Genomic DNA, 21,608 nt, shown 5'->3' with positions numbered 1-21,608 from the left:
CAAATTAAACCATAGGAATCCAGTCCAGGAAACGACACCGATGTGAGGTGTTTGCGGAGTACAAGGACGAACAATCTTCCAAGGTTGCGGGAGGGAAAGATTTCGAGCTCTCTCGGGTCGGCACGGACCCGGTGCTACGCAACCAAGTATGACTCGGTGTTATCGACAACTTCGTACTTTTGAACATAGGAAGGGGACAATAATCATAGGGAAATTTCAATATACAAGCCATTGATCACTCGGTTGACACATACGATTCTAATAAAGGCACAGGGCAAGAAATAATTCCAGTATAATAGACACAGAAGACTGCGCCGGCCATCTTGGTCTTGCATCCTGCGCATTCCCCTTCATACAGATCCGAATAAAAGAGCCAGAATAAAACAAATTGCACAATTAACACACGGGTTGAAAAAGGCCCGCTACAAGGTAGAGACCCATGCATGGAACCAGTGCGGTGGAGGGAGAAAAAAATGCTGTATCGATTATGGACCACACTCCTCTTTAAATGGCATCGAAATCACCACCCGCATCTTCATCATCCATGTCTCCCTCTTGGATCTCCTTGGCAAGCTCGCGCTCCCGTTCCCGAGCTTCTTGGGCACTCTTGAGCTCCAGACGGTGCTGGTTCATGGGGAAACGCATGGCCTGTGATCGGACGAGTCCATGTTAGCAAGGGCAAAAATAAAAAAAGAATATTTTTTTCTTAAAAAAAAAATGTGCAGCGACGGAGATGAAAGTAACATACCTTAACACTCTCATCGTGGAGCGCTAGACAGGCGCGGATACGCTCGTGGAACGCCTCGCCAGGTTCTCTGGTGGCGTAGATATCACCCACTTCCTTGCTCTTCATGAAGCCGTGCTCGTGATCGAGCGTCGCCTCGATGACCCCGTCCCGAATAGCCTTGGCCACAATGTACTCGGCAGATTCTTCGCTGTCGAGTCCGAGACGAAGGCAGATATCCCGCAGAGAGATACGGGAGTAAGAGAGCGACATCATGCGAATACCGGTCTTGATGACATTCTGCCGCAAACGCAAGATCAATGTGTATGTGCCATCCTTCCGGAAAGTCTCGCTGTGGGTGTTGACAATGTTGAGGAACGCATCCAGATCAGCAACACTGACTGCCTGAGAAAGCAGCAGATAAGGGTGCATCGCCCGTTCCAAGGCCGGCTGGCGGAAGACTGCGCGGTCAGGAATATCACCCATCAACAGCTCGACAACGACCAACAACTTGTGGGAAGCCTGGTAGAACCCACGAGCAACCTGGCTAGCAGGCGACTTGCGGGTAGCCCCAATCAGATGACTATGAGCCTCAGTGTATTGCAGCTGGATGGCACGGATGCGGCCGAGGTAGAACATATACCGAGCAATCTGATTGTTAGACGCAGCCACGGGGAATGGGTTGTGCGAGATCAATAGATCTGCCTGTGAGATATGAGACGTGGACAGGTAGTTGCGAAGCAGCAAGGTCATCACAGTAGCCTGTGTATCGACATCTTTCCGAAGCACAGCCGTGCGAAGCGCCGCCAACAATGGCTGGCGGATAGTGGTAACAGCCGCTGCAGGCGAAGGAGGGAGCGGAGCGAGTTGCTCGAAGAAAAGAGAGTAGTAAAAGTACACACGGGCGGCGAGCGAATCCAGCGTACGACGGTTCAGTGCTCGCAGGCGCTCGATCAAGCTTGTCGAGAACTGGGCTCCCTTCTGAATCTCCCGCTGGTCGAACAGGTATATCTGGACGAGAATAGAGAGATATGCATCCACCTCGGCAAGGGTCTCCTTGGGGATGGGCTTCTTATCCGAGTCAACCTCCATCTGTGAGTTGGCCGGAGCATTCTCGAAAGCATTGGTTTGGCCAAGAGCTTCCAACAGGAACGAGGCGGTCGAACTAGAAGCGGAATAGGTTTCCACAATGACTTCGGCGAGGACCTCCGGGTGAGGTGTTTCCGCATAGACGATATCGATCGAAGAACACGGAGCGTAAATCTGGGGTCGAAGTGGGCAACGGCTCGCTCGAGCAAGGTGAAGTTGGATTTGATGTCTAAACCCATGCCGAACAAAGACATTCATTGTTAAAAATTTTGGACTTATGTTGAGCAAGGAAGAAGACTAGACGAACCTTGAATGGCCTTGATTGTCGGGTCGACCTCTGGCTCGGTGTTCTCAACATCACCTTCCTCCGCACCTTCCATCGTCACATCCTCCTCCTTATCCTTGCCGGACGATCTGGAACCCTTGGTTGGGGGCACTACAACAGTCATCTTCTCGTTACTTTTGCGGTCCTTGCTGGTGTTGGATGAGGATGTAGGCGCACCTGCCGTATCCTCTCCCATCTCAACATCTTCGGATCCATTCACACCGTTCTCGGTTGACTTTGACCCATTTGTATGCGACTGATCATCCTCTCCCATTTTGCCGTTTGATGCGCCCTTTGCGTCTTTCTTGGTCGGAGCTGACTTGACCTTGTTGGCGGCGGCACGAGTGGTGGGCGCCTTGTCTTTCGCACCCGAGCTCTGAGAGTTCGAGTTTGCCTTTTCACCGTTAGCGGATGAAGAGGAGTCGGATTTATTGTTTGATCGCAAAGAACGCCTTTCGGCCGGCATCTTTCTCAAGCTGTCAAGCTCAGCTGGGCCACCAAGCTATCGGAAGAAGTAGGGGGGAAGGGTGAGTGAGCACGATATGAAGACAGAAAGCAGAAAAGCAATTTCAAGAGAGCCAAGCTGCCGATATCACGAGAATGGAGAAGAAAAACTTGTGCGGACAGATGGATGAAGTGGATGGGTGATGTGATGTCAAGAGATGGGATGAACGGGCGCAAGAGACCAGATGAGCGCTTAGTCAGTGGAGCTTACCGGGCGGCCTCAACTCGGCACTTTTGCTATCGAAGCTATTAGAAAGAGGACAAAAGGATGTTGAAAAAAAAAAATAAGCAAAATAAAGGAGAAAATCCTGTAAATTGGAATCAATCTGACGCTATCGTATTCAATCAATTTCAGCGTGGCTAAACGTAGTTGCTGACACATTCTGAATATAATGCCTCAGGCATATATGCAGCTTTCCTGGAGTAAACACTGCGGTGAAGTGTAGAGCATCCGACTACTTATCCATCACAATCCAGAGCTTCAGGATACGCGCAAACATGTCACTACTCAATTCCCACCTAGAGCAGATTACGCTCTCTTCCAATGCTATTGCTGACTTGCCGTTTGTGCTCATGACACCCCTCAACCATGTTACTTTGTCTAACGCAAGCGTCCAGTTTCCCTCCCCCACGTATTTTCACCACTGCGCTATTGGGCTCCCACGACATCACAGCCTTGATCCGCGACACAGAAGCCCACGAACGAGCACTCTTCCAGGTTGATCCCTCTACCAAGGCTCATGGATCACAAAGACGCGCCACACGACGCGGGACTATGTTCCCCGCTGAGACCGAAAGGGAGTCGATGGCAAGCCGCATTTATTCGGCGCGGGACAACCGTAATCAGTCCGCAGTGGCAAGAGTACTGGGGCATGATATGATGGAAGAGATCAAGCGATCAGCGGGCACCTCAACTAGAGGACCCCGCGGGGAGGTCAATATTGAAGTGCTCCTCCGGGGGGCCGAGATCCTGTGCAATGTTTAGTGAGTGCCACATAATGCGATAATGCCTTTTTGTTTAATCTAACCAGCTCAAAGTCCGGTTGCCGGTGCACAGGAAAAGATTGCCAACCTTCGTTATCGGCATGAGATGATCAGTGAGTCCATAGCGCAGTTGGAAGGTCGGGTTGCAACGAACACTGCAGAACTAGATCAAATGAGACACTCCTATGGAGATGATGAAGATGATTTTCCTTCGGCACCTGTGGCACAACCTGAGATCCCAGAGGTCACTGATGAGGATATTGAGCGGGAGCTGGCCGAAATCCGAGACTTGGAGCAGAGGAAGCGAAGGCTAGAAGAACGGGTTACAGGCATGGATCGAGACCTTGGTGGTTTGATAGGCTGATTATTTTCCTCTGCCATGGTTATATTCCTGCATTATGGAAGACTTTCTATTGGCATCTTGTCTGTCTCCCTACCCATCAGAAAAGCGACATTATGCTCAGTGGACATCACCGAATGGATTCCACATCTTTTTCTCTCAAGAAAGAGCTTTACAGGTTGATGGCTTATCCCTGGTTTACCCCGGGGCCCTGTTAGTCATGTCTTCAGTGGTTATTGGCAACAACAGGGTCTGAAGTTGTCATACTCGGCCAGAATGGACTCCTCAGCGCTGCAGGCTGCTGTTCATACTGAGCCTTTGTTCTGAGCAAAGCTTACTGCTGGGCCGCTTCCAATTGTTATCAAAATGCAACGTCCTGCGTCAAGGTCATCACCACCAGCAATCTCTGGTGCCCATATTCTTCATGCCAAGTTAGCCATGAGAGATGTGTATGATACAGCTGATCATGATTTACGATAGTAATAAATAGTTATCGATGTCTATCCATTGTTCAAATCTTAAGCCAGAAAGTCCCAAAAAATAAGGCATTAAGGCATTTGACAAATGGTTGTATTTATTCTATCAAAACAATGACCTGAAGTCTCGCGAACTCCGTCAGTTCTTACATAATTTACTACAGACCTCGGGATCACTCACAATCCGATAAGCACCTGCTAGTAAATGCCGTGCAATATTTTGCCTTGAAAAATTTCTACACGATGTTCCTCTGATGTGTTATGGTCCAAAAACACAATTGATCAAGAATGTCGAAGCGCTAGCCACTTATGACACTAGGACTGAAGTCATCGGCTGTGTCAAATAATGATTGACGTTTTAAATTTCCCGTTTCATGAGAAGAAAAGCCGTGCTGTCTATCTGAGGGGCCTTTTTGCTGCACACTGCATGGCGCACGCGCCGTCAAGTTAGCGTGGATATTCTGCTAGGTCGATTGGTTCAGGGTTTCTGATCTGCATACCCGGCACCTAAATAAAAGACCCAAGCGCTTAACACGACTAATTTTGGAACTCTTGTCGCCCTTGATAGTAGTAATAAGATTGAGGCCCAGTGGACTTGCTTCCTGTGTGCACTAGCTTCCTGGTTGCGCCGTGATTGAGAAGTACAACATAAATGGAGCTCCCCAGCCCGTGTCATCTTAGGCCCTGAAAAATTCCCACTCTCTTTAGCACTTGGATGTTTGCTACGAAGCAACGGCCAAGATGGCGGTTTGGTGGTTTATGTTACTTTGGGTATTGCCTCCCTCTTTCGCAACCGCTGGAGTCATAAATCTTGCCAGAAGCACAGCTTTGTCGGATCTATCTGGGGGGGTTCTGTCGCAGTTACAGATTTGGAGGTATGTGGAGAAAAGTCGATTTTAGACCCCGGATGCTTATCGATTGTGTAGCGGATATTGCTAACAATGTTTTGTACATGGTTGGTCTCGATGGAGGACTCATTCCAGATGACGGCGACGCTTCGAGTAAGTCAATTGAAGCTGTTTCTCGCCAATTTGACCTAGTATACTTATGCTGCCTCTTAGACAATTATCTCGTGACGCTCGATCTCACGTCTTCTTTCTCCACCTCCGAGGGCAAGAACTATAAAATGACCAAGATAGACACCGACGTTCCCAAGATTAAAGACATGGCGCTCTGGTCCAACGCGGAAAACTCGACATTGTACCAGTATGGAGGCAGGTTTCTGGACAACATCACTTCCGAAGACACGATCTGGACCTATACTGTCAAAGACAAATTGTGGGGCAAACAGGATGGCACCATTCAGCCCTCGCGGCTGGAGTACGGTGGTACGTTGAAGTCCAAATCGGTATACCGAGACGTGGTTCTGATATCAGCTTTCTGGCAGTGTATACGAATGCGCCTGCTATCCAAGCCGGTTTTTGGATAGGTGGTTATCGGGCTAGTGGTACGACAGTTTCAATCACAGACTCAACAAGGGAATACGCCACGGGGCTGATTCAATTAAATACCACAACCGGGCAGTACACATCTCTCGACGGGCCTTACGAAGCTGTCGAAGAAGGTTCACTTTCATACGTGCCAGTTGGCGACAGGGGAATTTTGGTGTATATTGGTGGCGATGTTCCCTCCATTAAGGATGGAATAAACGCTACGATGAGCTCGGTAAGCTTTGGGAATGCCTGTTAAAATCAGAATACTAATCAAGGTCTCAGAACCCATGGAGCCATGTCCAAGTGTATGACATTGCTGGGGCAAAATGGTATAACCAGTCCACGACGGGAACTGTAGCGTCCCGAACACAATTCTGTGCCTCTGTGCAGCACGACGAATCCTCGTCCTCATATCAGATATATGTTCTTGGAGGGGCAGACCTGAAATCCAAAGACACTATTCTGGATGTGTATGTGGTATGCTTTCTATCATGATCCCCACGCACCGGCCTGACACTTTGTAGAAATTACTTATCAATTCCGTCCTTCAAATGGTATTCTGCCGCCCCCTCTTGACGACCCCCGCCTGACTCTCACATGTGCGACATACGGGCGCCAGATCTTTGGAATTGGCGGAAGACGTGCCTGGGCAGATGATGGCAAGGCAGGTTGTTACGATGCTCCAGCCTTCATATATGACGCTCAATCTGAGGCGACACGATCGTCGTTTGATGTGAGTACTCTATCCCCTTCGAAGCCGAGTTCAACAGATTAATAGCTGAACAGCCCGCCCTATCTTCATTTTCCCTATCTTCTTCGACGGCCAGCGATATCAAGGCCTCTCCATCCCCCTCACCATGGGCTGATTCAGCCCTTAGAAACCTATTTGGAAAGAGTGAGGCAACAACCAATACTACCGCTAATAACGAAACCTCTTCCACATCCGAGCCACAGGAAGTCAACACATCCGATCCAACGATCAGGGGTGCCATCGCTGGAGGGGTTGCCGGTGGCGTGGCTGGCCTAGCCCTGATTATAGGCTTGTTGTGGTTCTTCATTGCAAGGAATAAGAAGCAAAAGAATGCGAAATTGAGTGAGCCTGAGATTGTAACACACCCAGTGCAGCCGATGCCTGAGCTTCCAGTGGGCGCCAGAGATGGGCGCTCTGAGTTGCGCGGGGACATGTACATGTGTTTGGAACTTCCTGCGGATAATAAGAGGGAAATATCCGAACTAGGCAGTGAACGGAACAGGTAGTTAGTTGCCAAGGCATATAATTTTGTTGAGATGGCCCCATCTCTATAGATGCCTGCTTTTTGCTAGTTAGTTAGAATGATTAAGATTTTCTTCTTTCTCTTCCCAGTTCCTGGTAGTGTGTAGCCTCATCCAATTCGATCAATGAGAGCTAATTCAATCAAAAACCTATTGGCATCTGGCCATCTGAAGGTCACTTCTATTGCCGTTCAGGTTGTTTTCAAGATTCGCCATTGAAGGGTTTTGTTTGAGGTAATTCGAAGACCCTGCTTATGGAAGAGTACATGGTTTGAGGTGAACGGAGGATCTCAGTTGGGATCTATTCCGCAGAGGTACTTGAATTTTGACATTAGCAGTCCTCCAGGGCCTCATTAGGAGATCATGGTGTAGTAGAAGGAGTATTCCCAGGAGCACGTAGTATGAAATGTAGTGCTGTAGTGCTGATCGGCTGATAAAATAGTAAATTCCATTGTAGCACACAATTAAGTGCAGCAAGTTAAACTACGATAAACGGTCACAGATACCAGTGCTTTTTGATGGGAAAATGGAGGCAATTAAGAGAGGATGATGGCACGTGAACGGGGCTAGCGTCGTGCATTTTATTGTGTCTTCTGCGGGCTGTTCACCACCTCTACGCTTATGATTTGTTCAGTGAGCAAAAAGCGGCAGGAGGTGAGCACTAAACCGGAAAATGAAAGCCAACTTTGGAAGAAGTGGCAGAGGAAATCCATCCATGGATGGTACATCCCATGTCATCTGTGGCTTAGTTCGGGGGAAGAGAGGGAGAGGAACATATATAGGTCGAAACTTCAGCCTCAGATTATGCCTTGCTCCGCGGATCTCAAGTCATAAATAACGACTGAGGGTGGTCGACCGCGTATGCGGCTTCTGTCCTTGAAAATGTAGGCCATAATAATCTAATTTATCCGGCCTAAGATAGTATATGAGACTTTATATGTAGAAAACGTTCAGATGCATGCTTTTTCAGATGCTTTTTCAGATGCTTTTTCAGATCTCTTTTTTTACATCTCTCTCAGACGTCTTTTCACATATCTTTCTAAGTGCCTTTACATGTCCTTGAGATATCTTTTTCCAGTTAGTGGCGTTATAGGGCTTATCACCTGGAGAGGTCTCTCTAATGACTTCATGTATTGTTGGCCACTTGCTCTGAAAGTGATTCCCTGATTTACCTTTCACTTATAATCCTTTTCTCTACGCAACCTGGAGTCCCTATCATCGGGCCTAAAGTTTACAACGGTTGTTGGGAGCTTCTCCAATACCTCGATGGCTTCGAGTTCTCTCTCTCTCTCTCTCTCTCTCTCCCTTCCCCCGAACTAAACCACAGAGGAAACCGGCCTACCGAGGTACGACCACTTAACTCGTTCATGATGTTCCGGAGTAAGTAGCACCTTTATGATCATTATTTTGCTTCTAACAGTATATTAGGCTTTTGCGCCCCAATTCTCTATGTTCCCAGGAATTCCACAGAAGGTAGGGGCGCTTGGAGCTTGTGTATTGATTGAGAAGGGAGAAAATATCTAGAAAAAAAGACTACTAAAAAGACTACTAATAGATATAACAAGGACGCATAAGCGGCCGACTATTCTGTGGCTCGTGCAGTCCTGCGTACATTGGGGATATTGATCTCCGCCAGATGAGGACCGCGTAAAGCAGTTCGTGGCTAGGTGAAAAGGATCGGAGGTTACCTTCCTTTCCATGATCCATGTAGTTCGGTCCTAGACAACAGATATATCTAGTTGTAATGCTCTTGTGAAATTGAGTAGAGTAGCTGCTTGAAATGCATGGGTTCATTCACCATACACCCGTCGAGCACGGCGTTTTCAATTGCGTAGATGTCAATATCTCCGCTATTAGGCGCTGTTTCGGCTAACGCCCGGAGTGGTGTCCACCAATTAGGCAAGATGTACCTGCGTGTCCTCGACGGCAATGAATCGAACCAGTTGAGCCCATGATGGCGTTATTGAGTATGTGAATGATTGGTGTTGTATATTGTTTCAACTGATGGGACTTTAATGAATGCCCAGTAATGAATGCCCAGTAAAAGACCCCTCAGACATGTGGTGTGAACTAGGTTTATATTGACATGAGTCCTGGGGCTAAGTCACCAATGCCCTGAACATTCTATCAATCCCGCGAATAGATATCGAGTGGAAAATTGAGCTGGAGCTTGCCTCAGGGGAGAAGAAGTTGGTTCATCAAGGAGTAAGTTGGATTCTGACCTGAAATGGAGCATTATAGGTGTTGTAAAAGGAAGTCGTAGGATACTATTGTACGGCGTGGACTAGTGCATCATCAGAGAAAATCACCATCCTTTAAGCCAGCTAGTGTGCTGCTTGCCCTAATTTCTGGCGAAAATATTGATTTGGAGACCAGGAACAGGGATGTCTTGCTTTGCTTCGAGGTCAAAGCCATTTTTTTGTAACAACAGACGGTCTTCAAGGTTTTCATGAACATGATATCATGTACTTTAAAGAAATAACTATTCCTCCAGTTGAATGCATTGTGCACTGCAAATGAAATATAACCAATAAAGCCAGAGTGAAAACCACTGCTTTGAACACTCGCTGAACTATAGATCTCTTGCGATCAGGCACGTGATAGTGGTCCGTGCTCGGATTTTTACTCCTGAACTTCCAGGGTTGACCGCCTTAAGGCGGTCGGGAGAGGCAAGTTAAAGCCCCCGGGGCCTTTTTAAGGCTTTCTCCAGGAGTAATAGGAGTAATAGGAGTAATGTATATGATACCACTGCAACACCACATAGGTTAGTTGCCCTAAAAGTCAAAGAATGTTACAGGCAATAAAGAAGCTATACAAATTACCAACTCAATTAATTAATGTATATCCATGAATGGCTGTAGTTTAACAGAACAGTCTGTTAAAGAGCGGTTGCCAAGACCGGGCCCAACCTCCATCACCGCCGTCAAAAGTTGTAATCTGCCAAAGCCTAGGGTCCATTGCATTCGGACTTATCCCACCTTGTGCGATATAACCCTGGAGTATAGCCTCGCTTAATATTTACCTAGATAGGCAACTGCGACCGGCCATATCTAAAGCCACAAACAATTTACCTCGATTATCCTGTCTCCAACACCCAACTCCTCGTGCCCTTGAATCCCCCGCAGAGCCCCAGTACATCATCGCGGAGATGGACGGGTCTCAGGGCCAGGTTGGCCAGCCAATGGGTGCCCCGCAGCAGCCGCAGCACTCAAACCTCATTCGAACCGATCAAGTGCAGAAGCTGCCGCACCTCAGTGACCAGCAGAAGGCCCAGCATACCCAGCTAGTGCGCAGTCTCTGGGATCTGCTCAACACCCGCGATCCACAGACCCAAGAATACCAACAGGCGCATACGAAACTCTCGCAGCTGTCTCAGAATTTGATGAAGGGAATGCGGGTTTTCCAGCAGAACCGACAGCAGGCAATGCAACAGCACCAGCAGCAGCAGGCAGCGGCGCAGGGACAGCCAGGACAACAGCCACAACAGGGGCAGCAGACTCAGTCAGTACAAGGTCCTCAAGGTACGCAGGGACCGCAGGGACAACCGGTCCAGCGAACGCAGTCCAACAACCCGCAGACGATCAACCAGCTCATCCCGCAAATTCAAGCACGGGTTAGCGCGCTTAATTTCTTCCTGCCTCCGAACGTGACCCCCGAGCAGGTGCAGACATGGATACCCGAGGCTCGGTTGCGATATGGTATCGCTCTCCAGAAGCAGGAGGTTGGCCGGGCCCGCATGGCTGATCTTCGTTCGTCATATGCTCAGCGGCAGGCTCAGGGCAATATGAGCCAAGAGGAAATGCAAGAATTCAAAAACCGACAGTTGGCGGCTGAGAAGCTCTTCCGAGAGGGTAGCGAGTTCTTGAACAAGTTCAAGGAACAGCAAGAAAGCTTCAAGATTCAGTCACAGCAGAACCCACAGAATCAAGCGATGAATCAGGCAGGACAGGCAAATACACCTGTTAATATGAACCAAGCCCAAGTCGCACCTCCCGTGTCAACTCAAAGTGTACCAAATGCCCAGGCAGGAGCGGCAGCAAATGCCATGCAATCAGGGCAGCCTCAACCCCCAGCTCCCCATACTATCAACTCGGCGGTCAACGCAGCACGCCAAACTGCCATGTCCCCTTCTACTTCTCAGCCTGGTCAAGCACCTTCCGCCCAATCTGCTGGAAATACTCCAGTGCCAATCAGTGCGCCACTGCCTCAGGTGCAACGTCCACAGCAACCATCCCAGCAAGGAACTCCAGGAGGGCAAGTCACTTTCAGCCAAAACCCCCATCCTGACAGTTCCACTCCCACACCACCCGGGCCTCCCCAGCAGGTGAACCAAGGCCCGCCTCGTCCTCTCTCACACCAAGCTGCTATCTCACAAGCTGCACAAACCTACACCAACCCTACCCCTCAACAACAAACAATGAACCAACAGGCGGCCAACCAGCAGGCTCACCCCCCAGGGTTATCTTGCCAACCGTCCAGGCGAGGCTTCGACCCGCAACACTAACATGGCAATCCCCAAGAACCTGCACGTCTCGACCCCCGAGCCAGTCTCGATGCCAGGCTCTCGTCCCTCTCTGTCCGGCGGTCCCAGCCACGGCGCCATGGGCATGATGGGCCAGCCCGCGATCCAGAAACACCCGGGCTACGTCCTGGAAGGTGAAGGCCAGCGCGTTCTGAGCAAGAAGATGCTCGACATCCTCGTGCGCCAGGTCACCGGTGGCGGCGAAGGAGAAATGCTGACTCCCGATGCGGAAGAGGTAAGCTTGTCCTTTTTCCAAAGTGAGAGACAAATAAAGATAAGATCAATATTAACATTTCCCAGTTCATCCTCCAAATGGCCGATGACTTCGTCGACGAAGTCGTCACCCAAGCCTGTCGTCTCGCCAAGCTGCGCCCTTCCTCGACCCTCGAGCTGCGCGATATCCAGCTCGTCCTCGAGCGCAACTACAACATGCGCATATCCGGCTTCTCGACCGATGATCTCCGCACCGTCAAGAAGCCCCAGCCTACCCAGGGCTGGACTCAGAAGATGTCGGCTATCCAGGCTGCCAAGGTCACTCAGGGCAAGAACGAGTAAGATGCAGATGCAACTTGCATCACGGCTGCTGTCGCGATCTGACGTGCAGCCGGGCTCTGTCTTTTCTTGCGGTTATGCTGCATACTACGCTTTGCTTTACGTTTCATGGTCCTTCCTCGGAGGTCAAATGGGGGTGTTTCTTTTCGTTCTCTTTTTTCTGTTTCTATCTTACACTTTCTATTGATTCTCTTGAGAATATGGCGTCTGCGTGATGAATGGGCAGGTCTTACACATCTTTTCTGATCTTGTTTTGCTCGCGTTCCATCATGGTTGAAACGGGGTTTTTTTAGTGGTCTCTTACTTAGGTCCATGATTGCTTTCTTGCGGCCCAGTTTATGCTGCGCTTGAATAATGAATTGCCTATCCTGGCTTATCTAGGTTAATTTCGGTCCGTATGCTGGTAATCGTACGCATGTGCTGGCTTTGGGTTCTGCGTTTGTCTACTCCGGGCTGGAGAAGATATAGGCATATTGAGCGAAGCATGTAGTCACCATAGTATAGCACCTGCGCAACGTAAATACGAAGTTACTGTCCGTACATTGTGTTCACGGAGTGTGCTATAAAGCAGCCCGTTGGCTTTACCATCTACAGAAGCATACAACAGAAGAAGTAGTAAGGAAGTTCCCACGCTGAATTCTGCTAAGTTGATCACCCTCAGCAAATAAGAAGCACGAATATCGAGAGAAAACATGTGGTATAGTGGTTGGTACAGGGTATGGAGAGAGACGCGATCGAGGAACATGCAAATCAAAGAGGAAACAAAGAAACGAGTAACACAAGAGAGATACAATAAGGAAAAAAGCGTTCGATGAACGGAGTGAGGCCGGATTCTGGGGCCGGCGCTAGTCTTTAGCTGTGAAGGCGTTCTTTGAGAACAAAATAAAGTGAAAAATGAAAAAAGGAAATGGGATGGTTGGTGAAAAGATTGGATCATCGATGTGACGCTGGCACAGGATATGACGATAGCACTTATTGGGCTGGAGATGAGGTCTGGTTATGATATAGAGAGTGTGGCAATGATATGTTCGACCAAGGAGGGTGGAACTTGTACAGCCCACAGGTGGTCCGCAGAGGTACAGGGTCGTGGTAAGCAAGGCTAGAGAGAATGAAGGCGTTCGAGATGGCGAAGAGAACAGAGGAGTCGGTGAGGTTGAGCCTTCCGGCTTCGGCTTTGGGCTTTGTCCAAATGTTCCGAGTAATCCAGGCAAAGGTAAACAGGAAACACACGAAGAGACGGAGATGGATCGCTCAACAACAGAAATTATACACATGTCACTCGTGAACATCAGGTTCTTGCGGAAAATGTTTGGGAAAAGTATGAGGATAGGAAGATGATATGCCTCGCGCAGACCCATGCTGAGGAAACAAAATAGGTAGTTCTATCAAGAGCAACAAGGGGGGATATCTCGCTGAATACAAAGCAAAACAAAAAAGGAAACAAGATAAAGGGACGAATGAAGGTATCAAGAGTATGCCAGTCGCTGCAAAGGGCTAACGTCGGGCCGCACTGGGAGCCAGGAAATTGCGCCGATCAACATCCTTGCCTTTGCTGGGAGTTGCCGGTGGAGCGTCACGAGGGACAGGGGGCAATTCCTTGTCTGATGCTGGAGGGCCGTGTCGGCTGTGTGAGCTGCGCCCTCCGACACTGCTTGCCTCGCCGGCTTCATCCACGATGGGGAGAGTCGAAGTCGGACCGGGGCCCCCCGGCATCTGCTGGGTCCCAAACAGTGGCTAACGTTCGAGGATGCGTGATGGACACGTCTTTCGATGCTTCCTTCTCCGCTGCCTGCATTGTTCGCTCGACAGACGAGGATCTCGAACGTGGGTTTTCGGTCGATTGCTGAGGTGCACCGGACGCGGAGATTCGAGACTCGCGTCGTCGTTCGGCTTCTTCCCTCGACATGGTGATTCCCTTGATGAAATTAATGAAGCGCTCTCCGTAGCTCTCTGGCGGGATCGGAGAAATCTGTGTCCGGTCATGCGAGAGTCCTTTGAAAAAGTTCTCCAGTTTCTTGGTGGTCCCGTAATGAGTTAAGCAATCAATGATACCGAGGTAATAGATCTCGTCGCCGGGTTGGCCATTCTCATGAGTGGCCCGGAAACCTCCATCATCCGCGTAGAAGACATGATATTTCCGTTCATCGAGGATTTCATCTGGCATCTTCGCAGCTGCTTTGTCCAATGGAACAGGCCGTTCACGTTTGATAAGCATACGCAGCTCCCGGGCCTTGCGTTCATTCTCCAATTTCGATGGAGTGCGCATCAGGTTGTTGGGAGTCGTATCCTCTTCGCGGTTGCCTCCTGGCTGGAACACCTGAAGAGTCTTGTCACGCAGTTTCTCTTCATTGCCCCTGCCAGCATCATGGATTCCTACCAGAAGAGAATAGTCCATGATTTTGAGTCTCTGGAGCAACACAACGTCACGTTTCAATTGCTCAATGAAGAAATCTCGTTTTGACGGGCCACATTCCAAGTGACGGTTACGACGAACCCAGTTCAGGTCCTTCATAGTTGCTCTGGGGTTTCTCTCCAGATCTGACTCCTGCAGATCACGACCAATCGTTGACCCCTTCAGGTCGAATGTCTGGTGGATATCCCGGTGGGCGGGAACAGGTTGTTCATCACGACAAAGTGGATCTTTCGGCCGTACGCCATCTTGACTCGGTGCAATCCGTAGAATTGTGAGATGAGTGTGTTTGGGTTGTTCTCCACATGTCGGTAGTACTCAGGAAGAATCTTCCGGAGAAGCTTGTGCTCGGAGTGGTGAATGGTCTTGATAATGTACTTGTAGTCGCGGGAGAAGTAAAAGAAGCTCCCGCTCTTGCCGGGGGAGCCCAGCTCCGATAGAATGTACTTGCTTGTGAGGGACATGAGGTAATCGGCGGGATCGAGACGGAACTTGGCGCGAAGGTGTCGGAAGACCCACGGTGCGTAGTCTTTGAATTTGAAGTCATATTTTGCGGAGGGAATCAGCTCGTTTCCGGTTCTGCTACTGTCAGTCATGTCCAAATTGTCAACATTGGGAGGGGTGCACACATGTCAAAGGAGAACTTGTGTTTGGCATTAAAGTCCGCCGAGGTGAGTTCTCGGTCCATTTTCGCATTGATTCTCGAGACCGTGAAGCGGATACCAGTCAACATGTTGTATGCCGTCACATAGTTGACGTGGTTTTGGTCCACCTTGGTGCCCACAATCACCCGCTCGTCGTCCTCCTCTTCGCGGCGTCGTCGCGAGGCTCGCTTTTGTTTGATAGCTTCGGCCCATCGGGCCGCATCTTCATCCGGCGGTGCCTCATCCAGAGTGATATCTTGGTGGGTGCTGTTTTTCGTTGCCCTTCTAATTAGACCGACTGACGCGCGTCGGAAGCCGGTCGTCGGTGACATTCGGCCAGTGCTGTACGCAGCATCATCGGGGTATTCTCGGCTATCTCGTCGAACACTAGGCGTTCTCGGAACCTGCAATGAATGTCGTTGTCGCATACTGGAGTTCTGCGATTCTGGCACGGAGGCGGCGTCGAGTATGGATGAGGCGGGAGGGGAGGAGTGGCGTGGTTGGCCGGGTTTCGAGCTCGGTGTCAAGCGATCAGGGTCTGGAGAATAACGACCGGTCTCATCCTGCTGCGGGATTTGTAAGAGCGAGGCCGATGGCGAGATCGACGACTCGTCGGCGTAGGGTGGGTGAACGTCTCCATTGACCATGAGTTTCCCCTGGACAGGCCGGCCATTTGCAGTGCCATTAGGTTGTTGGCTAGAAGGGGATGCCGTTGTGGAAATAGCACCGGGTCCAGTGTCGGAAGGTTTACGGTCCAGCATGGCTGACGGGCGGCCGTTCTCGCGGGGATCCCTCATGGATCCATTGCCTATCGAATGCATGCTGCCGTCCTTGGACAGGGGCGGGTCGCGCGTGTACGAGCCGACACTAGAGCGAGGGCCATTCAGGGAGTATGCACTGCCGTTCTTAAGGTCGGTCAGAAGGTGTCGGTCATTCTGATGATCGTGATTCGCGTCGTTGCCGTTGGGCCAGTTGGTCCACAGGAAAGTATTTCCAACGGGGGTCTTGTCGTGCGACTTTCGGGATGATTCGAACGAGCGAGGATGGGTGGCTGTGGCAGTGGCAGTCTGGTAGGAGACGTCGTTGGAGAAGGCTGGCATGTTGAAATTTCAGTGACGTGAGTTCTGCGTGGACCGGCAACCCGAAGTGACGGCAGTCGCCCTTATTGGCGGAGATCCAGGAAAGTTGTGAACCGGACGGGAGTTCCAGAAAGGAAACAAAGAGAGTATAGAGCCCCAGGGCGAGGGTATTCAACTTAACATAATTCAATGCAAGGGAAAGGGGAGGGTAAATGGGGAAATATGGGGGGGGGGAAGATGGTTGTCTGGGAGAGAAGAATTACACGTATGGAGAACATCGGACGTGGACCGTTCACATGTTTCTACTTGAATTTTGTTTCTGTATAGATAATGGTATATAATTGTATATATTTGAATGTAATATAGATATTTACTGTATATTATATTCTGATAGAAGGCTTTATTTAATTGTTTAGAGATTTCTATATGAATTACTGTCATATCATAAATACCAAGGGTATCAGGCTACTGCATAAAAACTCGGATGTTCTATGACAGCGGTTTATCACATCATTTCATACGTGTAGTGTACTAGTTACATAAGTACATATATATGTATAGTTGTGTATTTCTTTTTCCTTCTGTTACTGTCTTCTATAACTACATAGTTAACTATCTTTCGTTGGGCTCTAATACCCCTCCAAGTTGGTTATGCAAGGAGATTGTTGCACCAACCTTTATATGGAGTACTAGTCTCTATATCTCTATATATATGTATATGTATATATCAAAGGTATAATATAGATATAGTCACATAGCACATAAGATAACATATATTGCCCTGGGATATCTGGACCAATACCCCCTTGGACCAGGTGGCAACCAATTAAAAGTCAGCCTATCTGTTCCTGGCCCTTTTCTTTTCTTTTGTCTTCTATTTAGAGATATATACTCCTTATAGAATTACCTAGGTAGATATACTCTAACATCTCCCAATATCTGTATATTGTATGTTGTACTTTGCATATTGTATACAAGGTAATTCCAAAAATAGTATAATAAAATCTTCCGTATCTGCGCCACAGGGGAAATTCTCCACTTGTACAAAGAGACATTGAATATAGTAAAGATCCTCTTTAACCGGCATCTCCGTCTCCGAGAAACAAATGTCTCCGGGAAACAACTGTCACCCGTGCCGATATTAAAAATAGACACACTGTAGGGATATCTCAGCATCCATGTGCTGATCTTTGAAGCCCTAATCCCATCCATATCAGAGTTATCTATCAGTCATGTACCATAGCTCACAGTTATGCCCCGCAATCCTAATCTTCTAGTGCTTCCCAATTAAGTAGATGGATAAATATTCAATATCCCAGGCCCGATGATCTTGCTGTTGATGCGGTGAGCCGACTGCAGGCTGCAGGCTATTTCCATGAAGGGCAGACAAAGGAGCATGGGGCAGTGTTTTGGTCGATCAGACATGTACAGTGTTCTGAAGGAACATGAAGATGACTAAAAAGACTGTGTTTTACAATCACTCTGGGAGTGAATGGACACGGTCCTTGTATAAAGTGGCTCAACCTAGATCTTATTACTAGGGCAACATCTTCTAGAATAGCTTTTTCAATATGATCATGTCTACAAATTATACTGTACTCTATTGATTTCCGACTTCACGAATTCTCTCGAATATGTAACCTGGGTTCAATGACTACATATGTACCTCAACGGCGATAGAACAAAATTCCAATGAGAATAATGAATAATACTTATTTCAGTCTAATAGACCAAGTGATACAGAGATACAAAGAATACATATGCACAAAGATAAAACATAAAATGAAACACTGACGGGACAAGGGAGAGATCTACAGTTTGTTTACAATCTTACAATATACGCGGTCGACAGTTTACATAGTACCAGCTCTACAATATAACCAGATTCGACCAAAACCAATTTGAATTCCACACTGACAATGGAACTAATCACAATATCAAGGTAATAAGAAGACCATAGTTCCCCATTGCAAAACCCACCGCAGGACGCCATCCATTTCAACTTCGAAAAGCAAAACCATAATAACGAAGATACCCAAAAAGCCAAAAAAAAAAGCAACCAAAAAGCCAAGGAAACCATCGGAGCCACAGAGATCAGTGAGTCCAAAGAAAGAAATTACAAGAGAAGAAAGGAATCAGAACCAGGTACTCTCCCTGGAAATGCGCACGTGAAAATATGGGGAGAGCTCAGCCTAGTGGGAAAAAAAAACAAGAGGACATCAAACCCTCTATTTCTTAGTAGTCCGCTTCTTGGGGGCTGCCCGGGTGGATGTTGGCTGCGGGGCAGTCGTCTTGGTGACACGGCCAGACTTGGTCTTTCCCAGAATCTTGGGCTGCTCAACGACAGCAGGGGCCTGGAATGTTCGTCAGTAACGGGTCGATCAAGGGGGAGACGGACTGGACATCCGGAATCAACTTACGGCGACGGAAGTCTTGCGGGCCTTGCCAGTGTTGGCCTTGGGCTTGGTGGCGGTCTTCTTGGCCGCAGTCTTCTTGGTAGTGGTAGCCTTCGGTGAGACAGGCTTCTTAGGACCAGCCTTGGCGGCCTTCGATTGCGATTAGCAGGGAACATAGGAATCCATCCTCGCGATGAGAGCTTACCTTGACAGCGGGCTTAGCAGGGGCCTTAGTAGGGGCCTTGGCGGCAGGCTTCGCGGCAGGCTTATGAGTGACCTTGCCAGGGACTTCCTTCTTCGCAAGCTTCAAGGGACCAGATGGGCCTAGAGGGCGACGCGTCAGTTAGATGGCCAAATAACGGATGAAACCATCCAAAACACATGCAGCAAGACGCAGCAGTTAAATCGAATCTCGCAGAGTAGGGTAAAAATCAATGCGCGCAGGGTAAATATAAAAAGAAGGACTTACCCTTGGGCTGAGTGAACTCATTCTTCTCAACACCGGCCTTGATAGCCTTGTTGAACTGAGAGTCGAAGACACTCTGGGAAGTGACGTTGATCTTGTTGTTGGACTGAACGTACTTCTTGATAGCCTGGCGACTGAAATAGGAGAGATTCAGTTAGTGACGTGTTTCTGGAATAAACGGCGCAAAAATCCGGGCTGATCCCAGAGGCATCGGCGATGAAGGAAACACCACAAAACATACCTGCTACCATTGCGTTCCTTCAGCTATACATAGAAAGGACTCAAGTCAGCAATGAAAACCAAAACAAAATTAATAATTGGTTTTGTTGTGGTTGTCCATGCCCAAAGGCAAAGACGTGTCACGGTCGGGCGCGCCACCCGAATCACAACAAGTTCGCGCCGGCAGTGATCAACTCACACTAATAATGGCATCCTTGATCATATCTGTATGGATGGAATCAGCAGATGCTCGCGACTGGAACCATATCCATATCGCTTTTGCGCGATATGGTGGGCAATCAGGATCAGTGAAAACATACCACGGTAGGAAGTGTGAAGAGCAGGCGCCGCCTTCTTGGGCGCGCTGGTAACCTTCATAACCTTCTTGGGAGGCATGGTTGATGATTTAAAGTGAGAAAAGGAGTAGATGAAGAAGGGCAAGTTGTCAAGGGATGAGATGACTTTAGAAGAGAAAAGGTGGTAAGAGTGAAAGCAGAAGAAGAAGAGAAAAGGGCAGAGGGAAAGGGAAGGCCGCGGGGCATCCGTGATTTATAGGCGACCGGTTGTTGACAAGATCATCAGGGAAAAAAAAAAGCACTTTTCTTTAGGATTTTCTTTCTAGAATTATATTATCTTCTTGGTTTTTCTTTTGATATTAATGTGGTGTTTCTCTTCTGTGTTCTTTTGCAGTCTCTTCGCGCGTGTTGACTTGGACGAATGGCTGGTCTACACATTCTCTCTATTTTGTATGACATACTTAAGAATATCGAGATGTCTGACTTGTCTTTCTTTTGGATACATATGTATTTATTAGAATAACAGAAGACATTGCAATATTATAACGCGATAATATTCATATAAACTGATAGACTGATAGACTGATAGACTGATAGACTGGTAGACTGGTAGAGTGGTAGAGTGGTAGACTACTTCTACGCGTCCCGATAGAAATCGCGCATACTCTATTTTGGAGCCCTGGAGCATATCTCTCTGTGTCTCTCTGGGAGATCCTTTCTGTTATACATTCCAATGCCATCTGGGGTAACCATTCTCGGGGGCACCCTTCTTGCAGGAATCCGAAGAACGCAATCATCCTTATAGTACCTTCTTATATAAGGTTCCTTGATGCATCGCAGCCCTCCTTGCTTGGACCTGCATTGCCTCGTGCTGAAAAGGTCACGTTATTGAAGACTCGATTTCCATGGTACAACCCCGTGATGATGTCGACACTCGTATACACCACTTTTACTACGGACAGGTATGTACTACTATCTCCAATGAATTGTGAATAATAATGAATAATTCAGTGTCTTTCGATTAGGTAGACAGTAATGGAATAATAATGGCGGAATTAGCATGTACAACGTACACCTATGAAGCAACAGTGATGACATACATATTATCGAACCTGGCAAGCCAAATGGATATATTTTTGTAAACTTTACATATTAAATTGCTAGCTACGAGAAGTTCCATAGTAAACCGGACATTTATGAAGCCCAACTTCACTCAAAATCAGGGTGGCACGCGATATATATCAAGAGAGGGGAAACTTGGAAGCACCTGCACCGCCACTGCCAACATATAGTCACATCACGATCAGCAGACACAACCAATAAAAGACGCAGAATAGCCCCGATCCCACCGTTCCCCGCTGATACACACTCATAAAGTTACCGGGAAGAAACAACAAACCTTAGGCCTGGGATCGACCGCGATGTATAGGGACCCATCTGAGCCCGTTTTGCTCCAACGCCGAACCAACACAAACGGATAATAATAAAATAAAAATACAACCCCATTAAACTCCGACTTGCGGACCGTATGACCCCAATTATTGGTCCATCAGCGTAGCTGTGCGACGGGGATCATCGTGTCTGCATGCGCAACCGGCGCGTCGAATCAAGGGCTTAGCTGGTGAGAACGCTGATCCTGCACTACGTGGACTATTTCTGCATCTTTTGAGGATGTAAATTGCTCATGGTAACTGATGCCAGCATATATTTTCTGTATTCGAGGTGTCTCCTGCTTTCCCTTGTGAAGATCAGTGGTTGATGTTGTGAGGCCTCGATTAATCTCGCTAATCGGGCCCGATCTATATAACACTGTACGCGAACATTGGATATCGACACCCCTAAGGTGGCGACACCAGAACACCTGCAAAGGAGATCTG

At 48.3% G+C, this 21,608-nt stretch overlaps 6 protein-coding genes across 6 annotated transcripts; 3 read left to right on the top strand and 3 right to left on the bottom strand.

The window, feature by feature from the left end:
• Positions 1-504: 504 nt before the first annotated feature.
• On the bottom strand, positions 505-2,604 carry N7519_008883 (proteasome regulatory particle lid subunit RPN3; the record flags this gene model as incomplete). The annotated part of the gene is made up of 5 exons (XM_057295656.1): positions 505-648; positions 749-1,889; positions 1,958-2,042; positions 2,121-2,249; positions 2,316-2,604. The coding sequence occupies 5 exons, from the start codon at positions 2,602-2,604 to the stop codon at positions 505-507; spliced, it is 1,788 nt and encodes a 595-aa protein (XP_057143538.1).
• A 536-nt stretch (positions 2,605-3,140) lies between these two features.
• Positions 3,141-3,990, top strand: N7519_008882 (uncharacterized protein; the record flags this gene model as incomplete). Its single annotated transcript, XM_057295655.1, has 3 exons — positions 3,141-3,205; positions 3,261-3,626; positions 3,681-3,990. The coding sequence occupies 3 exons, from the start codon at positions 3,141-3,143 to the stop codon at positions 3,988-3,990; spliced, it is 741 nt and encodes a 246-aa protein (XP_057143537.1).
• Positions 3,991-5,183: 1,193 nt separating this feature from the next.
• On the top strand, positions 5,184-7,132 carry N7519_008881 (uncharacterized protein; the record flags this gene model as incomplete). The annotated part of the gene is made up of 7 exons (XM_057295654.1): positions 5,184-5,317; positions 5,343-5,443; positions 5,504-5,770; positions 5,830-6,107; positions 6,158-6,352; positions 6,495-6,608; positions 6,662-7,132. The coding sequence occupies 7 exons, from the start codon at positions 5,184-5,186 to the stop codon at positions 7,130-7,132; spliced, it is 1,560 nt and encodes a 519-aa protein (XP_057143536.1).
• A 3,163-nt stretch (positions 7,133-10,295) lies between these two features.
• On the top strand, positions 10,296-12,224 carry N7519_008880 (putative transcription initiation factor TFIID subunit 12; the record flags this gene model as incomplete). Its single annotated transcript, XM_057295653.1, has 3 exons — positions 10,296-11,576; positions 11,605-11,904; positions 11,970-12,224. 3 exons carry the CDS (start codon positions 10,296-10,298, stop codon positions 12,222-12,224), a joined length of 1,836 nt encoding a protein of 611 aa, XP_057143535.1.
• Positions 12,225-13,715: 1,491 nt separating this feature from the next.
• N7519_008879 (1-phosphatidylinositol-4-phosphate 5-kinase) lies at positions 13,716-16,375 on the bottom strand (the record flags this gene model as incomplete). The annotated part of the gene is given in 4 exon segments (XM_057295652.1): positions 13,716-13,937; positions 13,951-14,808; positions 14,850-15,213; positions 15,261-16,375. The coding sequence occupies 4 exon segments, from the start codon at positions 16,373-16,375 to the stop codon at positions 13,716-13,718; spliced, it is 2,559 nt and encodes an 852-aa protein (XP_057143534.1).
• Positions 16,376-18,582: 2,207 nt separating this feature from the next.
• On the bottom strand, positions 18,583-19,831 carry N7519_008878 (histone H1/H5 family protein; the record flags this gene model as incomplete). The annotated part of the gene is made up of 7 exons (XM_057295651.1): positions 18,583-18,708; positions 18,775-18,900; positions 18,956-19,074; positions 19,220-19,350; positions 19,458-19,480; positions 19,635-19,660; positions 19,756-19,831. 7 exons carry the CDS (start codon positions 19,829-19,831, stop codon positions 18,583-18,585), a joined length of 627 nt encoding a protein of 208 aa, XP_057143533.1.
• Between the last annotated feature and the right edge of the window lie 1,777 nt (positions 19,832-21,608).

Source organism: Penicillium mononematosum (genome assembly GCF_028829835.1).
Source record: "Penicillium mononematosum strain IBT 11891 chromosome Unknown utg000005l:1.0-9366267.0:1.0-9372171.0, whole genome shotgun sequence".
In the NCBI taxonomy this organism is placed as follows: Eukaryota; Fungi; Ascomycota; class Eurotiomycetes; order Eurotiales; family Aspergillaceae; genus Penicillium; species Penicillium mononematosum.
The sequence above is the reverse complement of the archived record's forward strand: the minus strand, read 5'-3'. Positions and strand labels throughout refer to the sequence as shown.